General features: G+C 41.9%; 1 protein-coding gene across 1 annotated transcript in view; it reads right to left on the bottom strand.

Moving 5' to 3' along the window:
• ttn.2 (titin, tandem duplicate 2) overlaps positions 1-23,042 on the bottom strand; it is a 180,173-nt gene that overhangs the window by 28,291 nt on the left and 128,840 nt on the right. Inside the window, exons 186-199 of the mRNA XM_036572840.1 lie at positions 22,561-22,863; positions 22,127-22,429; positions 21,736-22,041; positions 21,348-21,635; positions 20,937-21,227; positions 20,536-20,823; positions 19,782-20,369; positions 19,407-19,511; positions 19,114-19,311; positions 18,712-19,008; positions 18,039-18,626; positions 17,654-17,956; positions 452-17,554; positions 46-342 (exon numbers count right to left, since the gene is read on the bottom strand). Of these exons, the coding sequence (XP_036428733.1) occupies positions 46-342; positions 452-17,554; positions 17,654-17,956; positions 18,039-18,626; positions 18,712-19,008; positions 19,114-19,311; positions 19,407-19,511; positions 19,782-20,369; positions 20,536-20,823; positions 20,937-21,227; positions 21,348-21,635; positions 21,736-22,041; positions 22,127-22,429; positions 22,561-22,863 (21,258 nt within the window). The remainder of the gene's footprint in view (positions 1-45; positions 343-451; positions 17,555-17,653; positions 17,957-18,038; positions 18,627-18,711; positions 19,009-19,113; positions 19,312-19,406; positions 19,512-19,781; positions 20,370-20,535; positions 20,824-20,936; positions 21,228-21,347; positions 21,636-21,735; positions 22,042-22,126; positions 22,430-22,560; positions 22,864-23,042) is intronic.

The raw sequence follows: 23,042 nt of genomic DNA, 5'->3' as shown, positions 1-23,042 counted from the left end.
TAATAAAACAAATATTGGAGACAAGCTTTATGATATATAACTTACCTAACTGATCTTTAACAAGCACTGGCATAACCATGTCTTTAGGGTCACTAAACCCGGCATGGTTTTCAGCACGAACTCTGAAGAAGTACTCAGCATTCTCTCTCAAGCCATAGACAACAAAATGAGTTGTTTTAGTCACACCACACTTTATCCACTTCTGTTGTCCTTTTTCTAGAGCATCAACCTGGTAATTGGTAATCCTGCTGCCACCATCATGCTCAGGTTTACTCCAAGCAAGGGCGACGCTGTCTTTTGTGACATCAGTTACTCCAAGCTTTCCTGGTGGACTTGGTTTTTCTGAAATTAATTGTTATACATGGATTGAAATAAAAATTAAAATTGCAGTAATTCCAGAGTGATTTTATCAAGTCATGATTCACTATTAATATTACAGTCAAACACATACCTGTAATCTTAGTTCCCTCTTTCGTTTCAAGTGGTACTCCAATTCCATATTCATTTTCGCCAGTGACTCTGAAATAATAAACACCTCCCTCTTGAAGGTCAGTTATCTTGAAGGTAAGCCGAGGACAACTATCTGTAACCCTTGTCCATCCCTTTTTGCTTGCCTCGCGTAGATCTACAAGGTAGTTCTTGACAGGAGCACCACCTTCATTTTCTGGTGTGTCCCATGTAACAGTTGCAGAGTTTTTGGTCACTTCCTTAACTGCAATGCTGGCAGGTGGTCCAGGTGAATCAAGCACTTTGACATTCAATGACAGCGTAGCTGTTCCAGCAACATTTTGAAGAGTCACATTGTATCTGCCTGAATCATTTCTTGTAGCTTGCTCAACTGTGATAGATGTGCAAGTATCAGTTGTATCAATTGCTGCCCTAACTCTCAGATCAACATCAGGTTTATTCCACATTACATGTGGCACAGGCTTCCCCTTAAATGGGACTCTTAAAGTAAATGAGCTACCATCTTTGACAATCAATGTCTTTCTCATTTCATTACTGATCAGGAAAACAGGCTCTTCTTCTCTGTCTTTTGCTATTTGGGGATCAGTTTCTGGACTTGGCTCACTTGGACCAATTTTGTTGATTGATCTAACCACAAAGACATATTCTGCTCCTGATGTCAGCCCTACAACAGTGAACTCAGTGTTCTTAGTGTGTCTGACTCCAACAATCCAGTCCTCATCATTGGTTTTCCTGTATTCAACAGAGTATCCTGTGACTGGAGAACCACCATCAAACAATGGTTTGTTCCAAGCAAGTGTTATTGTGGTTTTGGTGGAATCAATTATCTTCGGTTTAGCTGGTGGTGATGGCAAGAACAATGGATCTTCTGCCTTTGTCAAAGGGCAAGGCACACTTGGTGCACTTAAACCTGCAGCATTCTCAGCATAGACACGGTACTCATATTCACATCCTTCACGGAGATTGGAAGCTTTGACTCTTAGGTCATAAACAGGCCTTTTGTTCACACGAACCCAACGGAGACCTGATTTTTCACGTTTTTCAATTACATAGCCACTAATACTACTGCCGCCGTCAGAGATAGGTCGTTCCCAGCAGATTGTCATTGCTTCACTTGTTACACTAGTAACTTCAACATTTGTTGGTGCAGCAGGTACTGTGAATGGATCCATTGCCTTAACGGCATCACTCTCCAGAGCTTCACCTGTTCCATATTTATTCACTCCCCGAACCCTGAAAATGTATTCATTGCCCTTAAGCAGTTTTGTGACTTTGCATGTTGTGGCCTTCATGTCTGCATAGACCAAGGTCCAAGCAAGACGGCTCGTCTCACGTTTTTCAACAATGTAGTGCTGAATGTCAGCACCACCATTTTCTTGGGGTGGTCCCCAAGTTAATGTGCATTTTTCTGCTGTCAAGCCAGTAACTTCCAGTGGTCCAGATGATGGACCAGGTCTGTCGAGGACTTTACAGTTCACAGCTAAAGATCTGGTCCCAGCAACATTCTGTAATGTGAGAACATACTGTCCAGAGTCTCTTCTAATGCTGTCTCTGACAATCAGTGTGCTAGACGTAAGTGTTGAAGAAATTTCAACTCTTGCTTTTGCTTCAATTTCTTTTCCATCCTTTGACCATGAAATCACCGGAATTGGACGGCCAGAAATTTCAGCATCAATTCTTAGTATATCTCCTGCTTTGACTACAACAAGCTGTCTGAGTTTATCTTCAATTGTGATACGGGGTGGATCCACATCATCTTTTACTGTAACAGGGCCTGTACCCTCTGATGGCTCACTGAGTAAACCTGCGGCATTCTTTGCAATCACACGGAAATCATATCTCTGATCTTCAGTTAGTCCTGTGACATCAAAATATGTTTCTTGGAGATTGGTGAAATTGCACTTCAACCAACGTCCATCTGGAAGTTCTTTACGCTCAACAATATAACCAGTCACCTTGGCTCCACCATCATTTTCAGGTTTTGTCCAGGAGAGAGAAACAGAGGTTCTTGTTATGTTCACAACAACTGGCTGACCTGGAGGATCACATGGATCTCTTGCAGCAACAGGCTCACAGGCTTTTGTGCAAGGTCCAATGCCTGCAATATTCTCTGCATACACTCTATATTGATAGAGGATACCCTCTTCAAGTCCAGTTACCTTGAACTGAGTATCAGCAACAAGACCCCTAGTGATCTTTGTCCAGAGAATGCTACTCTGTTCTTTGCATTCCAAATGATATCCCATGACTGGACTTCCACCATCACTGGCTGGTCGTTTCCATGTAACCAACATGCCTGACTTGGTGGCATGAGCAACTTGAAGATCAGCTGGAGGGCCAGGTGGTGTGAAGGGGTACTGTGCAACTATTGGGGCAGAGTCAACAGCATGGCTTTTGCCATAACGATTTTCAGCAGCAATACGGAACTGATATTCCGTTCCCTGTGTCAAACGAGATACTTTAATTGATGTCCTTGCCACTGTAGCTGAAACAATTTGCCATGCTGTAGTGGTTGTATCTCGCTTCTCAACAACATAGTTGTTGATTTGACAACCACCATCGTAAACCGGAGGATCCCATGATAATGATATGTAATCAGCACTTACTTCATCTACTCTGATTGCACTTGGTGGGCCTGGTTTGTCAAGAACAATAACTGTTATTTCAGCTGATTTAATACCAATTGAGTTAGTCAGCGTGATCTCATATTTTCCGGCATCGTCCCTTGTTGCATCCTTAATGATAATCTTAGAGGATGTTTTAGATGTCAAAACATTTACTCTGGTTGTTTGCTTCAATGAGTGGCCATCTTTCTTCCATGTCACTTCTGGATGTGGCCTGCCTCTAAATGGAACATCAATTTTGAGATCATCTCCAGCCTTAACACTGTAAGCGTTAAATAACAAGTCAATAATCGGTTCAATAGTGATGTCTTTGGCCACAACAGGTGCTACCAGGGGTTTAGGATCACTCTTTCCTTTGTCATTAATGGCTGTAATTCTGAATAAATATTCCTCTCCTGATGTAAGTCCTTCAATTGTGGCTTCCAGTGCTTTAACTGTAGCACATACAGTCCATTTTTCCGATCCTTTAGTCAACATCTCTACAATATAGCCTGTTATTTTGCTACCACCATCATGGTCTGGCTTTTCCCATGAGAGGCTTGCACTATGGCGAGTTACATCTACAAGTGTAACCTTACCAGGTGGTAAAGGTGCTTGAGAAACTTTGACTGGCTCAGTGGTAGTTGCAGGCAAGCCAACACCAAGTTCATTCACAGCTAGTACACGGAAGTAATAAACACCTCCCTCTTGGAGATCATCAACCCTGAATGAATTCCTGACACAACTGTTTGTCACAGTTGTAAATGCCATTCTTTTAGATTCACGTTTCTCTACAATATAATGAGTAATCTTGGCTCCCCCATCAATATGTGGTGGTTCCCACTGTAGTTGGACTGAATCTCTCTTGATATCTTTAACAACAAAGTTTACTGGAGCACTTGGAGAGTCCAAGACTCTGACATTAACAAATGCAGATTTGGTGCCACTGTTGTTTTCAAGCGTCACAACATATTTACCAGTATCAAATCTGTCAACGTTGTCAATGACGAGCATGGTGTAAGAGCTTGTGATTTCAATTTGGGCACGCTCTGTTAGGGGACCTTCTGCCTTTGTCCATTTAACTTCAGGTTCAGGTCTTCCTCTGATGGTGACAAACAAGCGCAGTGTTGCACTTGCCCGAACAGTCACAATTTTCCTCAGATCAGCATCTAACTCTACCTCAGGGGCCTCAAGTTTCTCGGCAGCGACAACAGAACCTTGAACATCAACATGATCTCCAGCACCTTCAATATTAACTGCACATAAACGGAAGTTGTATTCTGCATTTTCCTTCAGTTTTTTCACTGTGTAGTGTGTTGTTTGTACACCAGTAGGTGGTGTACACACGATCCATTCATCATCACTGGCTTCTTTCATCTCAACAATATATCCTGAGATTGGTGCGCCACCATCATAAATGGGCCTACTCCATGCAAGCGAAACAGTTGTGCTTGAATAGTCTGTCACTTTGGGATTGCTTGGAGGGCCAGGTGGATAGGTTGCATCACAGGCTTTGTAAAATTCAGATGGTTCACTTGGCGTGCCAACACCTGCAGCATTTTCAGCAGATACTCTGAACTCATAAGAGTGTCCTTCCGCTAATCCAGTGGCTCTAAAACGCAGATCAGTTAGTCTTTTCCTGTTACACTTTGTCCATCGGACACCCTCTTTATCACGCTTCTCCAAGATATAGCTCTCAATTTGTGAGCCACCATCATCCTCTGGTCGTTCCCATGTAAGGACCATTGAGTCTCTAGTGATTGCACTTGCTTCTGGTGTTGAAGGAGGACCAGGTGTCTTGAAAGGATTTTTTGCAATGACTGGATCAGATTCAAGTGGTTCGCCAATACCATACTTGTTCACTGCCATGACTCTAAAGATGTACTCATTACCTGGTAAGAGTTTAGTGACTTTGTAACTGATAGCTTGAATTTTGGGTTCTACCATAGTCCAAGACAGTCTGCTGGTTTCCCTCTTTTCAATGATGTAATGAGATATACCAGCTCCACCATCATGTGTTGGATGGCTCCAGTGTAAATAGCATTTCTCTGCTCTGACACCAGTTACCTTCAGAGGCCCATCTGGTGGACCAGGCCTATCCAGCACTTTGACATTTACAGGCACTAGTTTTGTTCCACCTACATTGCTGAGACTTAGGACAAAATGTCCACCATCTACTCTTATGCAATCTTTAACAGTTAGAACAGTATGTGTAATAGTGGATTTAATTTCCATTCTTGGAGTAGCACTGTCAATTTCTTTTCCATCTTTTAGCCACATGATGTCAGGGAGTGGTTTTCCTGCAATGTCAGCATCAATTGTGAACGTGTCACCAGCATTCACAATTATGACATCCTTGAATTTTGAATCCATGGAGACTGAGGGGGCTTCAATCTCATCCTGTGCAGTAATTGGCCCAGTGCTTTCAGAAGGTTCACTTAAAACACCAGCTGCATTTCTTGCAATTACTCTGAATTCATATCTGTCTCCTTCTGTTAATTCTGTGATTGTAAATTGTGTATCAATTATATTAGTGAAACTGGCCTTCATCCAACGGCCATCAGGTAGCTTCTTCCTCTCAACAATATAACCTGTGATTGCACTGCCTCCGTCATATTGTGGCTTTTCCCACTGAAGTGTGACAAGATTCCTTGTGATAACAATAGCTTCAGGGGTTCCAGGGGGGTCACATGGATCACGTGCAACAACACTTTCTGAAACTTTGCTAGGTGGACTTATTCCTGCAATATTTTCAGCATACACTCTATATTCATACTCAATGCCTTCCTCAAGACCATTTGTTTTGAATCGAGTGTCAGCAATCAAAAGCTTGTTAAGTTTTGTCCACAAAATGCTGTTCTTCTCTTTGCGCTCAAGATGATAACCAATAACAGGACTGCCTCCGTTATTGCTAGGTGGCTTCCATTCAATAACCATATGATCTTTTGTTACAGAGGACACAAATGGCATACCAGGTGCTCCAGGTTCACTGAAAGGATAACTAACAATGACAGGTGCCGAGTCTAATGATGAGCTCTTTCCATATCTATTTTCCGCAAATACTCTAAACTGATATTCTGAACCAGTTTTCAGCTTAGATATTTTGATTGTTGTACGTGCAATGGTTGCAGAAACAATCTGCCAGGCTGTGGTAGTGGTGTCACGTTTTTCCACAATATAGTTGTTTATCTGACAACCACCAGTGTATATAGGAGGCTCCCAGGAAATGACAACATAGTTGGCACTTACTTCCTCAATTTTAACTGGCCCAACCGGTGGACCTGGTTTGTCTAGGATGATTATGCCAATTTCCTCTGAGACTGTGCCTACACTGTTTGTAGCTGTTATTGTATATTTGCCAGAATCCTCTCTATTAGCATCTTTGATGCTAAGAACTGTGGATGCTGCAGTGCATGAGACATTTAGTCTAGTTGTTTCTTTTAGTGCTTGTCCATCCTTAGTCCATGTAACCTTTGGTGCGGGACGACCTTTTACTGGAATTTCTATTTTGAGGTCCTCACCACATTGGACACTGTATGTATTGACAGTCATTTTGAGGGTTGGTTCAATTGTAATATCTTTGGCTGTGACTGGAGCAGCCAGTGGCCTTGGATCACTTTTTCCTTTATCATTAAAGGCTGAAACCCTGAAAAGATATTCTCTACCAGCACTGAGTCCTGTAACTGTACCCTCACATGTTTTCGTAGTCGTTGCTACTACCCAGTCTTCTGATCCTTTGGGCTGCATTTCAATATAATATCCTAGGATCCTACTACCCCCATCATGATCTGGTTTCTCCCATGACAGTGAAGCAGTGGTTTTAGTCACATCAGTTAAAGTTACCTTTCCCACAGATAGAGGAGGATCTGCAGTCTTTACAGATTCTTCTGTTTCTACAGACAGACCAACTCCAAACTCATTCTCTGCCATGACTCTGAAGTAATAAATGCCACCTTCAGTGAGATCACCAACACGCAAGCTAGTCTTTGTGCATTTTGTGGTAATGTTAGAGAAGGCTGGCCGAGTTGATTCACGCTTGTCCACAATGTAGTTCTTTATCTTTGCACCACCATCAATAAGTGGTGGCTCCCAAACAAGAGTGACATAATTTCTTGTGATATCTTTCACAATTAGGTTTAGTGGAGCACCTGGTGTATCCAGCACTTTCACTGAAACAAATGCTGACTTGGTACCACTGCTATTCTCTAGATTCAGCGTATATTTTCCAGCATCATTCCTGTCACAGATGTCAATTGAGAGCTGGGTGTAATCCAAACCCTTTTCAATTTGTGCTTTACTTGGTAGATCACCATCATCCTTTGTCCAGTTTATCTCTGGAGTGGGACGGCCCTTAAAAGGTATACTGATTCTCATAGATCCTCCAGCACGAACCACAATGCCCTTTCTTAATTCAGAATCAAGTTCAATTTCAGGAGGATCCATTTTATCGACTGGCTTCACTGTGCCTGGGATAGTAATTGGCTCACCAACACCCAGTTTATTCAGAGCACATATCTGAACCTTATACTCTTGGTGTTCTGTTAGTTTGGTTATTGTGAATTTAGTATCATTCAACCCAGTAGGTGGAGTACATGTTAGCCATTCCTCTTCATCAGCTTTGCAGATCTCTACAACATAGCCCTGGATGTCTAAACCACCATCATAAATTGGTCTACTCCATTCAATAGTCACTGAGTTCTTTGTGGTGTCAACAAGGTGTGCATTAGTTGGTGGACCAGGTTTAAATGTGGGATCACATGCTTTGTAATACACAGTTGGTGGACTTGGTTGTCCAACTCCAGCAGCGTTTTCTGAAGATACTCTGAATTCATATTCATGATCCTCTGTGAGGCCTGTAACTCTGAAACGAAGGTCTGTGACTCTGCGTTTGTTACATTTTGTCCATCTCACACCAGCTCTGTCTCTCTTCTCTACAATGTAACCACCAATCTCACTTCCACCATCAGTCTCAGGGCGAGTCCAGCACACCGTCATGGAATCCCTTGAAATATTTGTTATTTCTAGTTCTTTAGGAGCTCCAGGAGGAACAAATGGATTCCTCATAATTACTGGGACAGACTCCAAAGGTTCACCAACACCATATTTGTTGACAGCCATGACACGGAAGATGTACTCATTTCCTTTAAGAAGCTTAGTGACCTTGAACATAGTTGCTCCACAATCGCTAGACACTACAGTCCAAGCAAGACGACTTGTTTCTCTTTTCTGAATGACGTAATGAGAAACACTGCTACCACCATCATGTCTAGGAGGAAGCCATGATAATGAGCATTTCTCACTTGTAACATTAGAGACTGTTAAAGGACCATCTGGGGGCCCAGGTCTATCGAGCACTCTTATATTGAATGGCACAGATTTAGTTCCACCAACATTAGTAAGGTGCAAAGTGTACTGCCCTCCATCAATTCTAATGGCATCTTTAACAACAAGGATGGCTTTGAAATTAGTGTTCTTGGTCTCTGCTCTTGCTGATGTTTCAACTTCCACATCACCTTTGAACCACTGCATTGTTGGAACTGGCTTTCCCAGTACAGAAGCCTCCAGTGTAAATGTGTCTCCAGCATTTACAGTGATTATTTGGCTGTACTGTGAGTCAACCTCACAAGTTGGTGGCTGAACTTCATCCTTAGCTGTGATTGGCCCAGTGCATTCAGAAGGCTTGCTGACTGATCCAGCACCATTTCTGGCAATCACTCTGAAGTCATACTTTGAGTCTTCTGTCAGACCTGTGACTGTAAATTCAGTTTCAAGAATATTTGTGAAGCTTGCTTTCATCCAGCGGCCATTTGGTAGGTCTCTCTTCTCCACAACATACCCAGTGACCAGACTGCCTCCATCATATTCTGGTGGTGTCCATCTGAGCATCACTGAGTGTCTTGTCACAATTACTGGCACAGGAGTACCAGGAGGATCACATGGGTCACGTGCCACACAACCCTCAGAAACTTTGCTGCATTTGCCAATTCCAACAATATTTTCAGCAGAGACTTTGAACTCATATTCTATACCTTCCTCCAGTGGTGATGTTTTAAATCTAGTGTCTTGAATAAGTGTTTTGTTTATCTTTGTCCACAGAATACTGTTCTTTTCTTTTCTCTCAAGATGATATCCAAGAATAGCACTGCCACCATCTGAAACTGGTTTGTGCCACTCAACAACCATAGACTCTTTTGTGAATGCTGACACAAATGGAGTTCCAGGGGGACCTGGCTCTTTGAAAGGGTACTGAGCAACAACTGGTTCTGAGTCTATTGCGTAGCTTTTGCCATATCTGTTCTCAGCAAAGATCCTGAACTGGTACTCAGCTCCAGTTTTCAAATTTCCAACTTTAAGTGTAGTCCTTGCCACTGTAGCTGAAACAACTACCCAGTTGGTTGTAGTAGTATCTCTCTTTTGTACAATATAATTTGATATCTGACAACCTCCAGTGTACGTTGGAGGATCCCATGACAATGTAATACTTTCTGCGCTTATTTCATCTATCCTGACTGGACCTGTTGGTGGACCAGGTTTTTCAAGTATGATGACTTCAACAGTGGCTTCTTTTTGTCCAAGTATATTGGCCACTGTAATGTTGTACATGCCACCATCCTCTCTTGTTGCATCTTTAATAGACAGAGTTGTGTGGTGTGCAGTGTCTGCAACATTAACTCTTGTGGTCTGTTTCAGAGCTGTACCATCTTTAGTCCATGAAATAGTTGGTTTTGGATGACCAGTGATACGGGCCTCAATTTTCAAGTCATGGCCAACTTGTACACTGTAGGTACTAAGTTTTGTCCTCACAGATGGATCAATTACAAGGTCCTTTGCAGTGACAGGATGTGCTAGAAATCTAGGATCACTCTTTCCTTTGTCATTAACTGCAATGACTCTGAAACTGTACTCTTCACCTTGGACTAAATTGGTAACAGTGGTGTCAAGTGATTTAACTTGTGCACATAAAGACCATTTTTCAATGCCCTTTGCTTGCATCTCAACTTCATAGTGGGTGATTCGGCTGCCTCCATCATGTTCTGGTTTTTCCCAAGACAAAGATATGCTCTTGCGTGTAACATCCACTACAGTGATTTTTCCTGGTGGTTGTGGTACTTCTGAGATTTTCAGTGGTTCTGGGGTCTCAGCAGGTAAACCAATACCATGTTCATTTTCAGCAAGAACTCTGAAGAAGTAGTTGCGTCCCTCTTCAAGTTGTTCAATCTTGTATGTCATTTTGTTGCAGGAAGCCACAGCAGAGTATACCTTTCTTGTGCTCTCGCGCTTCTCAATAATATAATTTTTTATCTTAGCTCCACCATCCAGCAAAGGTGGCTCCCATGTCAAGGTAACTGAATTCTTTGTTATTTCCTTCACATGGAAGTTTGCTGGTGCATCAGGAGTGTCAAGTACTCTGACACTAATAAATGCAGACTTTGTTCCACTTGAATTTTCCAAAGACAAAGTGTATTTACCACTGTCAAATCTGTTGATGTTTTCAATTACAAGAGAGGTATAGCTGCTTGTGATATCAATTTGTGCTGTCTCATTAATTTCTCCTTCAGCTTTTCCCCATTTGACCTCAGGAGCGGGTCGGCCTCTGATGGGAACAAATAATCTAAGGGATCCTCCAGCCCTAACAGTGATCATTTTTCTCAAGTCAGCATCAAGATCAATATCTGGTGCTTCAAGTTTATCTTCCATGAGTATAGATCCTTTGATATCAGCATTTTCGCCAACTCCAACCTTATTTATGGCACAAATTCTGAATTTGTATTCATGTTTTTCCAACAGTTTTTTAACTTCAAATCTTGTTTCTGTGATTCCAGTGGGTGGTGTGCACATTGTCCATTCATCAGATGTGCCTTCACAGGCCTCAACAATATAACCTTGAATCTCACAACCACCATCATAAATAGGTTTTCCCCATTGTAGTACAACAGATGACCTAGAGATATCAATAACCTTGGGATTGTTTGGTGGTCCTGGCCTGAAGACTGGATCCACTGCCTTGTAGTACACGGTGGGGGAACTTGGCTTGCCAACTCCTGCTGCATTCTCAGCAGAGACACGGAATTCATAACTGCGATTTTCAAGAAGGCCTGCCACTCTGAAGCGGAGTTCACTAACCACACGTTTATTGCATCTTGTCCATCTAACACCTTCTTTATCCCGCTTTTCAATTACATATCCAGTAATTGCATTACCTCCATCATTAGTAGGTCTTTCCCATGTAACAACCATTGAGTCTTTTGTAATGTTGGATACCTCAACACCAGTAGGTGCATCAGGTGTGACAAATGGATTTGCTGCAATAACTGGGTCAGATTCCAGAGGCTCACCAATTCCATATTTGTTGACAGGGATAACTCTGAATATGTACTCATTTCCTGGAAGAAGCTTGGTAATCTTCAGATTCAGGGTTTGTACCTTAGATTCCACAACAGTCCAAACTAATCGGCTGGTTTCCCTTCTCTCAACAATGTAATGAGATACCTCAGCACCTCCATCATGTAAGGGTGTTTTCCAAGCTATGCAACATTTCTCACTTGTAACCCCATAAATTGAAATTGGCCCACCTGGTGGCCCAGGCCTGTCTAGAACTTTGACATTGACACTTACAGATTTCTCTCCACCAACATTTTTCAATAATAGCATATACTGGCCTCCATCAACACGAATAGCCTCTTTTACACTTAAAGAAGTTGTGAAGTCAGTACTCTTAATCTCCAGTCTAGCTGTATTTGTAAGTGCTTCACCAGCTTTAATCCAGTGAATTGATGGAATGGGCTTGCCAAATATTCCAGCATCAATCTTGAATGATTCTCCAGCATTAACAACAATAGTTTGAGAATATTTAGCATCCAAATCAATCAAAGGTGGCTCCACTTCATCCTTTGCTGTGATGGCACCTGTACTGTCAGATGGAATGCTGGATACCCCTGCAGCATTCCTTGCAATGACACGGAATTCATATTGTTGGTCTTCCACCAAGCCACTGACGACAAATTCAGTTTCTAATATATTAGTGAAACTAGCTTTCATCCAGCGACCATTAGGCAACTCTTTCTTCTCAACAACATAGCCTGTGACCCTGCTGCCACCATCAAACTCTGGTGCTGTCCATCGTAGTGTGACAGAACTTCTGGTGACAATCACTGCCTCAGGTTTGCCTGGAGGATCACAAGGATCTCTTGCCACCTGGATTTCTGACACTTTGCTAGCTTTGCTCAGACCAACAATATTCTCGGCATAAACTCTAAACTCATATTCAATGCCTTCTTCAAGACCACTGACCTTGAATCTTGAGTCTGGAATTATTGTCTTATTTTGTTTCACCCATAGGAGGCTATTTCTTTCCTTACTCTCAAGATGGTAGCCGAGAATCTTGCTTCCGCCATCACTGCCAGGCTTGTTCCATACAACAACCATGCTTTCTTTGGTAACAGACTGAACCGTGGGAGTTCCTGGTGCACTTGGGACTTCAAATGGATACTGTGCAAGTACAGGCTCAGATAGTAGAAATGAGCTCTTTCCATATCTGTTTTCAGCTGCAATCCTGAATTGATATTCACAGCCAGTCTTTAGTCTTGCAGCCTTAATTGTTGTTCTAGCCACTGTTGCTGACACAATCTGCCAGTTTGTGGTAGATGTGTCTCTTTTTTCTACAATATAATTGTTGATTGTACAGCCGCCTTCATACTCTGGTGGTTGCCAGGAGAGTATCACACTCTCTGCAGTTACTTCATCTATTTTGATCGGGCCAGTTGGAGGACCAGGTTTGTCTAGTATGACAACAGTAATGTCAGTTGTGGCCTCTCCAGCTGAGTTTGTAATCTTGATAGTATATGTGCCCACATCATCCCGTGTTGCCTCCTTGATTACAAGATATAGATGCCTATCGGTTACTTCAGCATTTACTCTTGTTGTCTCTTTCAGAGCAATGCCATCTTTGAGCCAGGTGACTGCTGCCTTAGGTTGAGCAACATAAGGTACATCTATCTTGAGGTCGTCACCTGCCAGCACACTAAATGTACTGAATAAAAGCTTGAATGCAGGGGTGATAACAAGGTCCCTTGCTACCACAGGCACATTGAGTGGACGAGGATCACTTATTCCTTTTTCATTTGTTGCAGATATACGGAATGAGTACTCTTCACCTTGAGTCAGACCAGCAATAACTGCCTCTGTTACTTTAACTGTCATGACCTGAGTCCACTTGTCACTACCTTTCCCTTGCATTTCCACAATATATCCTGTTATCCTACTTCCTCCATCATGATCTGGCTTCTCCCAAGACAGAGTTACACTGCTGCCTGTAACTTCTTTAAGAGTCACTTTGCCAGGAGGAAGAGGCTTTTCAGAAATCTTGACAGGTTCAGCAGTTTCAACAGGGAGACCAACACCATATTCATTTTCAGCCAAAATTCTGAAGAAATACAAGCAACCCTCTTGCAGATCACCAATTCTCCAGCTTGTTTTGGGGCAGGATGCATTTACAATAGAGTATGCCTTTCTTGTTGATTCACGTTTTTCTACAAGGTAGTGCCTGACTCTTGACCCACCATCAATGATCGGAGGATCCCAGATTAGCGAGACTGAGTCTTTTGTAATTTCCTTAATTGTCAGGTTTTGTGGTGCTCCTGGAGTGTCAAGCACCCTCACATTCACAAATGCTGTTTTGCTTCCAGAGCTGTTTTCCACTGTTAGCATATACTTCCCACCATCAAACCTGTCAACATTCTCAACAACAAGTGATGTGAATGATGATGTTACCTCAATGGATGCTCTGTCAAGAGGTTCACCATTCTCTCTAGACCATTTAACTTCTGGTGCAGGTCTTCCTTTAATTGGCACAAATAATCTCAGAGTGCTGCAAGCTCTAATGTTTACTACTTTGCGAAGGTCTGAATCAAGCTCAATTTCTGGAGGAAGATATCTGTCCTCTGCTTTTGGTGAGCCAGGTACAGATGCAGGCTCTCCAACACCCTCACAGTTCAAAGCAGAAATATTTATTTTATATTCTTGGTTTTCAATTAGATTTGTTATGGTAAATGAAGTTCCTGTAAGACCTTCCCTTGGAGTGACAATTGTCCATTCATCTTCTTCTGGTAGGCACGTTTCCACAATATACCCTGTAATGTCTGAGCCACCATCATAAACTGGTTTGTTCCAGGCAATAGTAATAGATGACTTGGTTGTGTCCAAAACTCTTGGATTCCCTGGAGGTCCAGGCTGGAATATTGTGTCGCATGCCTTATAAAATGGACTTGACGGACTTGGAGCACTTAAACCAGCAGCATTCTCAGCAAGAACCCTGAATTCATATTCATGCCCTGGTGTAAGTCCAGATACTTTGAAGCGCAGATCAGTAACAGTTCTCTTGTTGCATTTGACCCATCGAAGACCAGTTTTATCCCGTCTTTCTATTATATAAGTATTAATGGGACTTCCTCCATTACTTTCAGGGTGCCCCCAGCACACCACCATAGAGTCCTTTGTGATTGTTGTTACTTCAGGGGCTTGTGGTGGATCAGAGGGTACATATGGGTTGGTTGCAACAGCAGGCTCAGACTCAAGGGGTTCTCCAACTCCATATTTATTCACAGCCATAACTCTGAAGATATATTCATTTCCTTTCAGCAATTTGGTAACCTTATAGCGGTTAACTTGTAAATCTGTGGCTACATTTGTCCATGCAAGTCTGCTTGTTTCACGTCTCTGAATGATGTAATATTCAATCTTTGCTCCCCCATCTTGAAGTGGTGGCAACCATGACAGAATACATTTCTCTGTTGTCATGTCTGTAACATGAAGTGGTCCTTCTGGAGGCCCAGGCCTGTCAAGGACTTTAACATTAAATACAAACTTGGCAAATCCTCCAGGATTACTAGCAGTCAGAGTAAATGCACCTCCATCTCTTCGTGCAGAGTCTTTGTTGATCAAACATGTGTAGAAGTCTGCTGTTTTGATTTCTAGTTTTGCAGTATCTTCAAGCTCCTTCCCATCTTTGGTCCATACCAAGGATGGGATTGGTCTTCCAGTAACATTTGCATCTAGTTTGAAGACATCTCCTGCTTTAACCACCACAACAGTGCTAAAGCTGGAATCAACATCAAGTTTTGGTTCCTCAATATCATCCCTGCAGATTATGACCTCAGAAGGTTTGGAGGGGATACTGACAGATCCAGCAGAATTTCTTGCAAAGACACGGAATTCATATGAAGCATCTTCTGTAAGACCACTTACAGTGAAGTTTGTCTCAAGGATGTTGCTGAAGTTGGCTTTAAGCCAGCGACCACTGGGTAGTTCTCTCTTTTCCACTGTGTATCCAGTGATTGGGAAACCACCATCACCCTCTGGCCTCATCCACTGAAGAGTAACCTCATGTCTTGTTATATTAATTGCCACTGGTTGACTGGGAGGGTCAACTGGATCAAGTGCATATGCCATCTCAGATGGCTTACTTGGCTTGCTAAGACCAGCCATGTTTTCAGCAATAACACGGAACTCATATGCAATAGCATCCATGAGACCTGATGATTTGAAAATGTTTCCAACTACAAGAGCTTTGCTGATCCGCTGCCAAAGGATGCTGTTTTTCTCTTTCCTCTCAATATGATATCCCAAAATTGGGCTTCCACCATCTGAAGAGGGTTCATTCCAACTGATTGTAATAGAGTCTTTTGTAAAGGCAACAACTTGTGGGATTCCTGGTTGGCCTGGTACATCAAATGGATAAGCAGCAACAACTGGTTCTGATGTTATGGAGGGGCCAACACCATATCTATTTTGAGCTTTAACACGGAACTGATACTCAATTCCAGTTGTAAGACGTGCAGCTTTGAATGTTGTCCTAATGACAGTAGCTGCCAGCTCCACCCAAGAGGTGCCTGTGGTCTCTCTCATTTCAACTATATAATTATTGATAGGAACTCCTCCATCATTCTCTGGTGCATCCCAAGATATAAGTACATAGTCACAGGACACTTCATCAATCTTTATTGGTCCCATTGGAGGTCCTGGGATGTCATGTACTTGGACAGTAATGATCTCTGTCACAGTTCCTAATATATTCTTTCCTGTCATTGAATACTGTCCTCCATCCTTTCTCTTGATTTCACGTATGTTGAGAATTGTAGAGGTCGCTGTGTCATCAACGTTGATTCTCTGTGTCTGTTTAAGTTCTTGATCATCTTTTTTCCAGACAACTGATGGTCTTGGACGACCCAAAACAGGGATTTCCACCTTCACATTATCCCCTGCTTTGGCTACTACCAACTTCTGATAGACACCTCGGAGATCAAATCCTGGTGGTGTGGTCTGCTCCTTAATTACAACTGGCCGGCTTTCACGAGGTTCACTTCTGCCTGAGCTGTTCACAGCAAAGACACGGAATATATACTCTGCATTTTCTGTCAAATCTGTTGAGGTATAGTCCAAAGCCTTTACTGTTGTCACATGGACCCACTGGTCAGAATCCTTCTTCTGAGCCTCAATCACATAGCCAGTGATTCTGCTACCACCATCATGTTTTGGCTTGGTCCATGCAAGAGTTGCTGTGTCCTTTGACACATCAGTAACTATTAGATTGTCTGGTGCAGATGGAGCTTGAGAAGCTCTGATTGGCTCAGCTGTCTCTGCTGCCTCACCAATACCTCGTTCATTTTCGGCTGAAACTCTGAAATAATATTCAGCTCCCTCTTCTAAATCGGTAACTTTGTAGGAACACTTTTGGCAGTTTGTAGTGATCGTTGTGAAAGCCTTTCGGGTTGCATCACGCTTTTCAATGATGTAATTTATGATCTTAGATCCGCCATCAATAATTGGAATCTCCCACTGAAGAGTGATACTGGTTTTAGTGATTTCTCTTGGCTTCAGGTTGACTGGTGGTCCTGGTGTGTCCACAACTCTGACATTAACAAATCCCGTCTTCTTTCCAGCAACATTTTCTAACATCAAAATGTATTTGCCAGCATCATACCTTGTGCACTCGGGAACAACTAATAAAGTGTATGACTCAGTAGTATCAATGTGGGCACGACCTTTAAGAGGAACATCTTCTTTCATCCATGTAACTTCTGGAGTTGGACGACCTTTAATTGGCACAAATATACGAATAGAACCACCTGAGCGAACAACAAGTGTTCTTCTCAGTTCCGCATCAAGTTCAAAGTCAGGAACCTCTTCACGGTCAACAAGTTCCACAACTTTGTCAACTTCAGCAGGTTCCCCACGTCCCTCTGAATTAACTGCACTAACTCTGAAATAATATTTCCCTCCTGCTTGTAGGTTTGGAACTACAAACTCATTTATCCTCAATAGAGAAGTTGTGGCTTGAACCCAGTCATCAACTCCCTCCTTTTTGTACTCAACAATGTATCCAGTCACGTTGAGTCCACCATCATAAAAGGGTCTTCCCCAGTTGAACGTGGCTGTCGTTTTGGTGGTATCAGTGATTCTTGGATTGGATGGAGGCCCTGGAGGATCTGGAAATGAAGAAAATATTTGTTATTAAGTTAAAAATACAAGTGAGACAAATCTTTGAAAACACAAAATATAAAGTGAGAAATATTTAATTTACTTACATGCTATGTCCTTTGTAAGCACTGGTTGTGATGGCTCACTAGGTTCTCCAAAACCAGCTTTGTTCTCTGCAGTTACACGGAACTCGTATTCAACTCCTTCAGTGAGTCCTGATACTTTGTAACGTAGATCAGAGATGGTCTTCTTTGAAGCTCTAACCCATCTCATACCTCTTCTCTCTTTCCTCTCAACACTATATCCTCTAATGTCGCTTCCTCCATCCAAAACTGGCCTCTTCCATGAAATGGTTACAGCGCTTCTGCTGACATTATCAATTTCAGGCTTTGATGGTGGCCCAGGGGGTCCTGTTATGAATAAAAAGACATTTGTAATAATACATCACAGCAGAACAGTAAAATACACAGCTACACACAAACTTGAACTTACCGAAACTATCAACCATTCTGACTGGACCAGACTGGTTTGCATCGCCAGTACCATATTGATTCACAGCTGAAACACGGAAGATGTATTCATTGCCCTTAATCAATTTGCTGGCCACATAACGGCAATCCATTACATTTTCTGCAAGCTTTGTCCAAAGGAGGCGGCTAGTTTCTCTTTTTTCAAGAATGTATGACTTGATGGCGCATCCTCCATCTTCATCTGGTGGTAACCATGTCAATGTGCACTTTTCAGCAGAGACACTGCTGGCTTCAATAGGACCTGGTGGACCAGGTACATCAAGGACTTTTACTTTCACTTTTTCTTCCTTAATACCAAATGGATTGCTTGCAGTGATTGTATATTCTCCAGTGTTTTTTCTGCTGGCATATTTGATTGAGATAGTTGAAGACGTGGGAGTGTTTGTTATCTGGACAACATCTGAAGGCTTGAATTCTCTTCCTCCCTTAGACCATACAGCTGTAGGTGGTGGCTTGCCAAGAATGCTTGAAGCAGTAATCACAATAGTTTCTCCAGCCCTGACAGTGACACCATCCTTCATTTCAGGATCAATTGTAATAGAAGGTGGCTCTGCAAAAGGAAGACAGATAAATTATAGTCTGGTTTTGACTGTTAGACAAATTAGAATTACTCACACCCTTTGAGTAAAACTTACCATATTCATCTTTGCAGATGAGGGTGTCAGTTTGCTCTGAGGGAGCACTGATAGCACCTGCCGCATTCTTTGCTCTAATTCTGAAATCATACATGCACCCTTCTATTAAATCTGTTACTGTGAAGGCACAGCTCTGGATATTGACATGGTTTGCTTTCATCCACGCCTTTCCTGGATGCTCCAGTTTCTCAACAATGTAGCCAGTTAGCTTGTGGCCTCCATCATATTTAGGTGCAGTCCAAATGAGTGTTACACTGTTCCTTGTAACGCTGATCACATCAGGTTTGCCAGGAGGATCTAAAGAATTGAGTTAAACCATAATACATTAAATATTCATTATGTGGCATTACACAAAAGCTTGCAATAAATAAAATCATTGATTGTAAAATAACATTGACTTACCAATTGGATCAAGTGCAACAAGTGCTTCAGTGGGTTTGCTTGGTTTTCCAAGTCCAGCCATATTTATAGCCATCACTCTGAATTCATACTCAAGACCTTCAACTAAGCCTGTCACTCTGCACTCCTTCACTCTCAGAGGTGTTTTGCTGGCTCTCTTCCACAATAAACTGTTCCTGTCTTTGAATTCCACATGATATCCTGAATTCAAAAGGAAAATAGATTCATTTGCTTGGTTTCACAGTTTCACAAATTCAGAACAAACGCATCAGAAATGTGAAAAAGGAAATATTTACCTGTAATAGGAGAGCCTCCGGTATCTTTTGGATCAGACCATGACACAATGGCAGACTCATGGCGAATACTCAGGACCTCCGGTGGAGCTGGTGCCTCTGGGGCATCTTTTGGAAAGAAAAATCAAACTTTTAAGGCTACCTGCTTGAAAAAGGCTTATTATGATTCTTATTTTAATATGGTCTTATCCTTTTTCTTTTCATGATCTGTACTTTAAATTATAAAAGTTTTGAATATTCATTCTAGTAAGGCAACATTTGGTTAATACTAGAAAATGAATGTAAACCACAACTGTTAACTGGTAATGTATTTTAGTGAGTTCCATCAAAGGATGTTTAACCAAACTGTTTTTGTTAAGGCAATCAATGAACACTTACTGAATGGATGTTTGGCCACCACTGGATCAGATCTGAGGAACTCTCCTACACCATATTTGTTTTCAGCACACACTCTGAATAGATACTCTGTGCCATCATGGAGTCTTGTGACTCTCATGGTGTTCTTCTGAATGGCTGAAGCAACTGTTGCCCACTTATTACTTGTAGAATGCCTCTTTTCTACGATGTAGTTGGAAATTTCTGATCCACCATCATCTTTGGGTGGGCCCCACTCCAAAGTAATTCCATCAGCTGTGATTTCATCAAACATGATGGGCCCTGTGCAAATTCCAGGCTTTCCAACCACCTTGATGTCAATGGTGGATTCCTTGGTTCCTGCACTGTTTTTCAAAATTATAGAGTATTTCTCAGCATCACCTCTTTGACAGTCACGTATCAGCAAAGTTGTGTTTGTTGCTGTGGATTCCACAGAGATTCTTCCACTATCTCCCAAAGTAACACCACTCTTCTTCCACATGACTGTGGGAACAGGAATGCCAGTAATGGGGACTGTGAGGCGAACAGTGCTTCCCTCCTTTGCCACATAACAAGAGTCTGGCAAGCCTTTAAGGTCACAATCTGGCAGAACTGCAAAGGCAATAGAGAAATATTGTTATTTCAATGTAAATGGCTTTTGAAAATACTGCATAACTAGAAAATAACATGTAGTATAACTGTTCGATATTAAAATAATTCATATTAGTGCTTAATATTAAAGCTAATAACTTGAAAGGGAAATGTTACTGACACATACCGACTTGATCCTTAGCCATCACAGTGAGTTCAGCTGGGGGTCCTTCAGAAGACTCATTGAAAGCTTTCACTCTAAAGGAGTATTCTTTTCCTTCCTGTAAGTCCTTTACTGTGTATTGTAGGAACTTGGACTTCATGAGCTGCTTCCATTTGTCTTCACCTTCACTGATCTCTAGAGTATAGGCAACAATATGACTTCCACCATCACTGACAGGCTTCTTCCAACTAAGAGTGCAGGAATCCTTGGTGACCAGTGCAGGCTTGAAGTCTGTAACTGGTCCAGGTTGCTCTGCAAAACAGGTCATGATTTGAGTAATTTTGTGTAGCTTGGAGTTTGAACAGGAACTCGCACCACATTGTTAAATAAAGTCCAATTTGGGCACAAAAACACACAATTCTCACCTGAGGCTTTCACTGGTCCAGCTGTCTCACAGCCCTCACCAATACCGTACACATTTTCAGCTGAGACTCTGAAACAGTAGGCTTTTCCAGCTTCCAAATTAGGAATTCTGAAAGATGTTTTGGGACACTCAGGAGCAACACAGGTCCATGCCTTCCTCTCTGCTAGACGTTTTTCAACAACATAGCTCTTCACTGGACTTCCGCCATCAACTTGTGGAGCATCCCAAGTAATGGATGCATGATTTTTTGATGTCTCTTTGACAATTAGATTGAGTGGTGGTCCAGGTGTGTCTACATAGAGTGACATAAATATGTTAAAACTACTATAGATAGACTATTATAGCTTTAAAAGGCAATTTCTGGGCTATAATTCTTTAAAAATAAAGAAAACAAAAAAAAAAAACATTTTACCTAAGACCTTGACAACAATAGTGTAGGACTTTGTGCCACTGCTGTTCTCAAGGGTTAGTACATATTTTCCAGCATCATATCTGTTGATGTCCTCACAGTATACATATGTATCCCATTCAGTTGTGGTGATCGTAAGACCTTGCCTCTCCTTCAAGTTAGCATTGACCTTGCTCCATGCTACTTTTGGTGCAGGACGACCTCTGATTGGCACATAGATTCTCATTGTAACTCCAGCACGCAATACCAGTGCTTTCCTAAGATCTGCATCAAGTTCAGCCTCAGGAGCAACTAAAAGAAAATTAAAATAAAAAAGCCGTTAGAAAATTGTGAGTCAGGTAGTTGTAGAAACTCATGTACATGTAGAAACTCAGCTTGAGGATTCACATACTTAAAATGTCCTGTGCCAGATGCTTCCCGGGAACTTCGCTTGGCTCACTGTAGCCAATCTTGTTCACAGCAGTCACACGGAATTGATACTCAGTGTTGTCGATAAGACCACTAACAAGGAACTTTGTCGCCTGGAGATTCTTTGGCATATTACATTTCAACCACTCCTCTGAATCTGCTCTCTTTACCTCAACTAAGTAGCCCAAGATTTCACAGCCACCATCATAGGCAGGCTTGGTCCAGGATAGACTGACTGAGCTATGTGTAGAGTCAACAACTTTGGGAAAAGCAGGTGGGCCAGGAGGATCTGCAGTAAAAAGAAAAGATAAACGTGTCTCAAAACTGATAAAATGGTGGACAAAAGTGGATTATATATTGGGAACTTTACTCACACAATGGGTCCACTGCAAGTGCAGCTTGAGAGGCATCACTTGGTTTACCAAGACCAGCCTTGTTGAGAGCAATAACTCTAAACTCATATTCTGAACCCTCAGTGAGACCTCCAGCTTTAATAGTTCTATCAATGACAGGTCTTCTATTTATTTTGGACCAATTGACCTCCTGAATTTCACGCTTCTCAACCATGTATCCAAGGATCGGGGCCTTGCCATCATCAGCAGGAGCCTTCCAGCTTACAGTCATATGGTCTTTGGTGACATTGGTAATAACTGGAGGGTCACACGGTCCAGGAACATCTGTATGTGTGAATTACATCGCAATTATGACATTGGTGAATTATGAATCTCAAAATAATTTTAATATTTTTAGTCAATAAATTGTGCATTTAGAATGAATGTAAATAAAAGTAGGAAATATAAATACTTACCAAAAGGATTCTTGGCAATCACAGAGTTAGTGACAATTGGGTCACCAACACCATATTTGTTCTCAGCGCTGATGCGGAACTCATATTCATGGCCTTCAATTAGTTTCTCCACTGAGCAGTCCGTGATGTGGCCACTAAGATTGGAAGTAACCTGAGCCCAGTTAGCTCTGCTTGTCTCACGTTTGTCAATAATGTAGTTGGTTATTTCAGCACCACCATCTGAAAGGGGTGGCTCCCATCTCAGTTTAACCCGGTCAGCAAAAACTTGGCTGATCTTAACTGATGCTGGGGGTCCAGGTTTGTCTGTGGAAAGATTTTTTACCAAGCTGTCAATAGCAATTCACAATACAGCTATTTAAAATTCCCAGAAATAACAGCTTTTGCTTTGCGTCCTCTGATATTTCAGAAAGAATTTGTGATAAGAGTAGAGCTGATAAATGTGAACACCTTATTTAAAGTGGCACTCGTGTCAAAATAAAATG

The sequence above is a fragment of the Colossoma macropomum genome, unplaced genomic scaffold (assembly GCF_904425465.1).
Source record: "Colossoma macropomum unplaced genomic scaffold, Colossoma_macropomum, whole genome shotgun sequence".
Lineage (NCBI taxonomy): Eukaryota > Metazoa > Chordata > Actinopteri > Characiformes > Serrasalmidae > Colossoma > Colossoma macropomum.
Note: the sequence above shows the minus strand (reverse complement) of the source record. Positions and strands in the feature narration are given on the sequence as shown.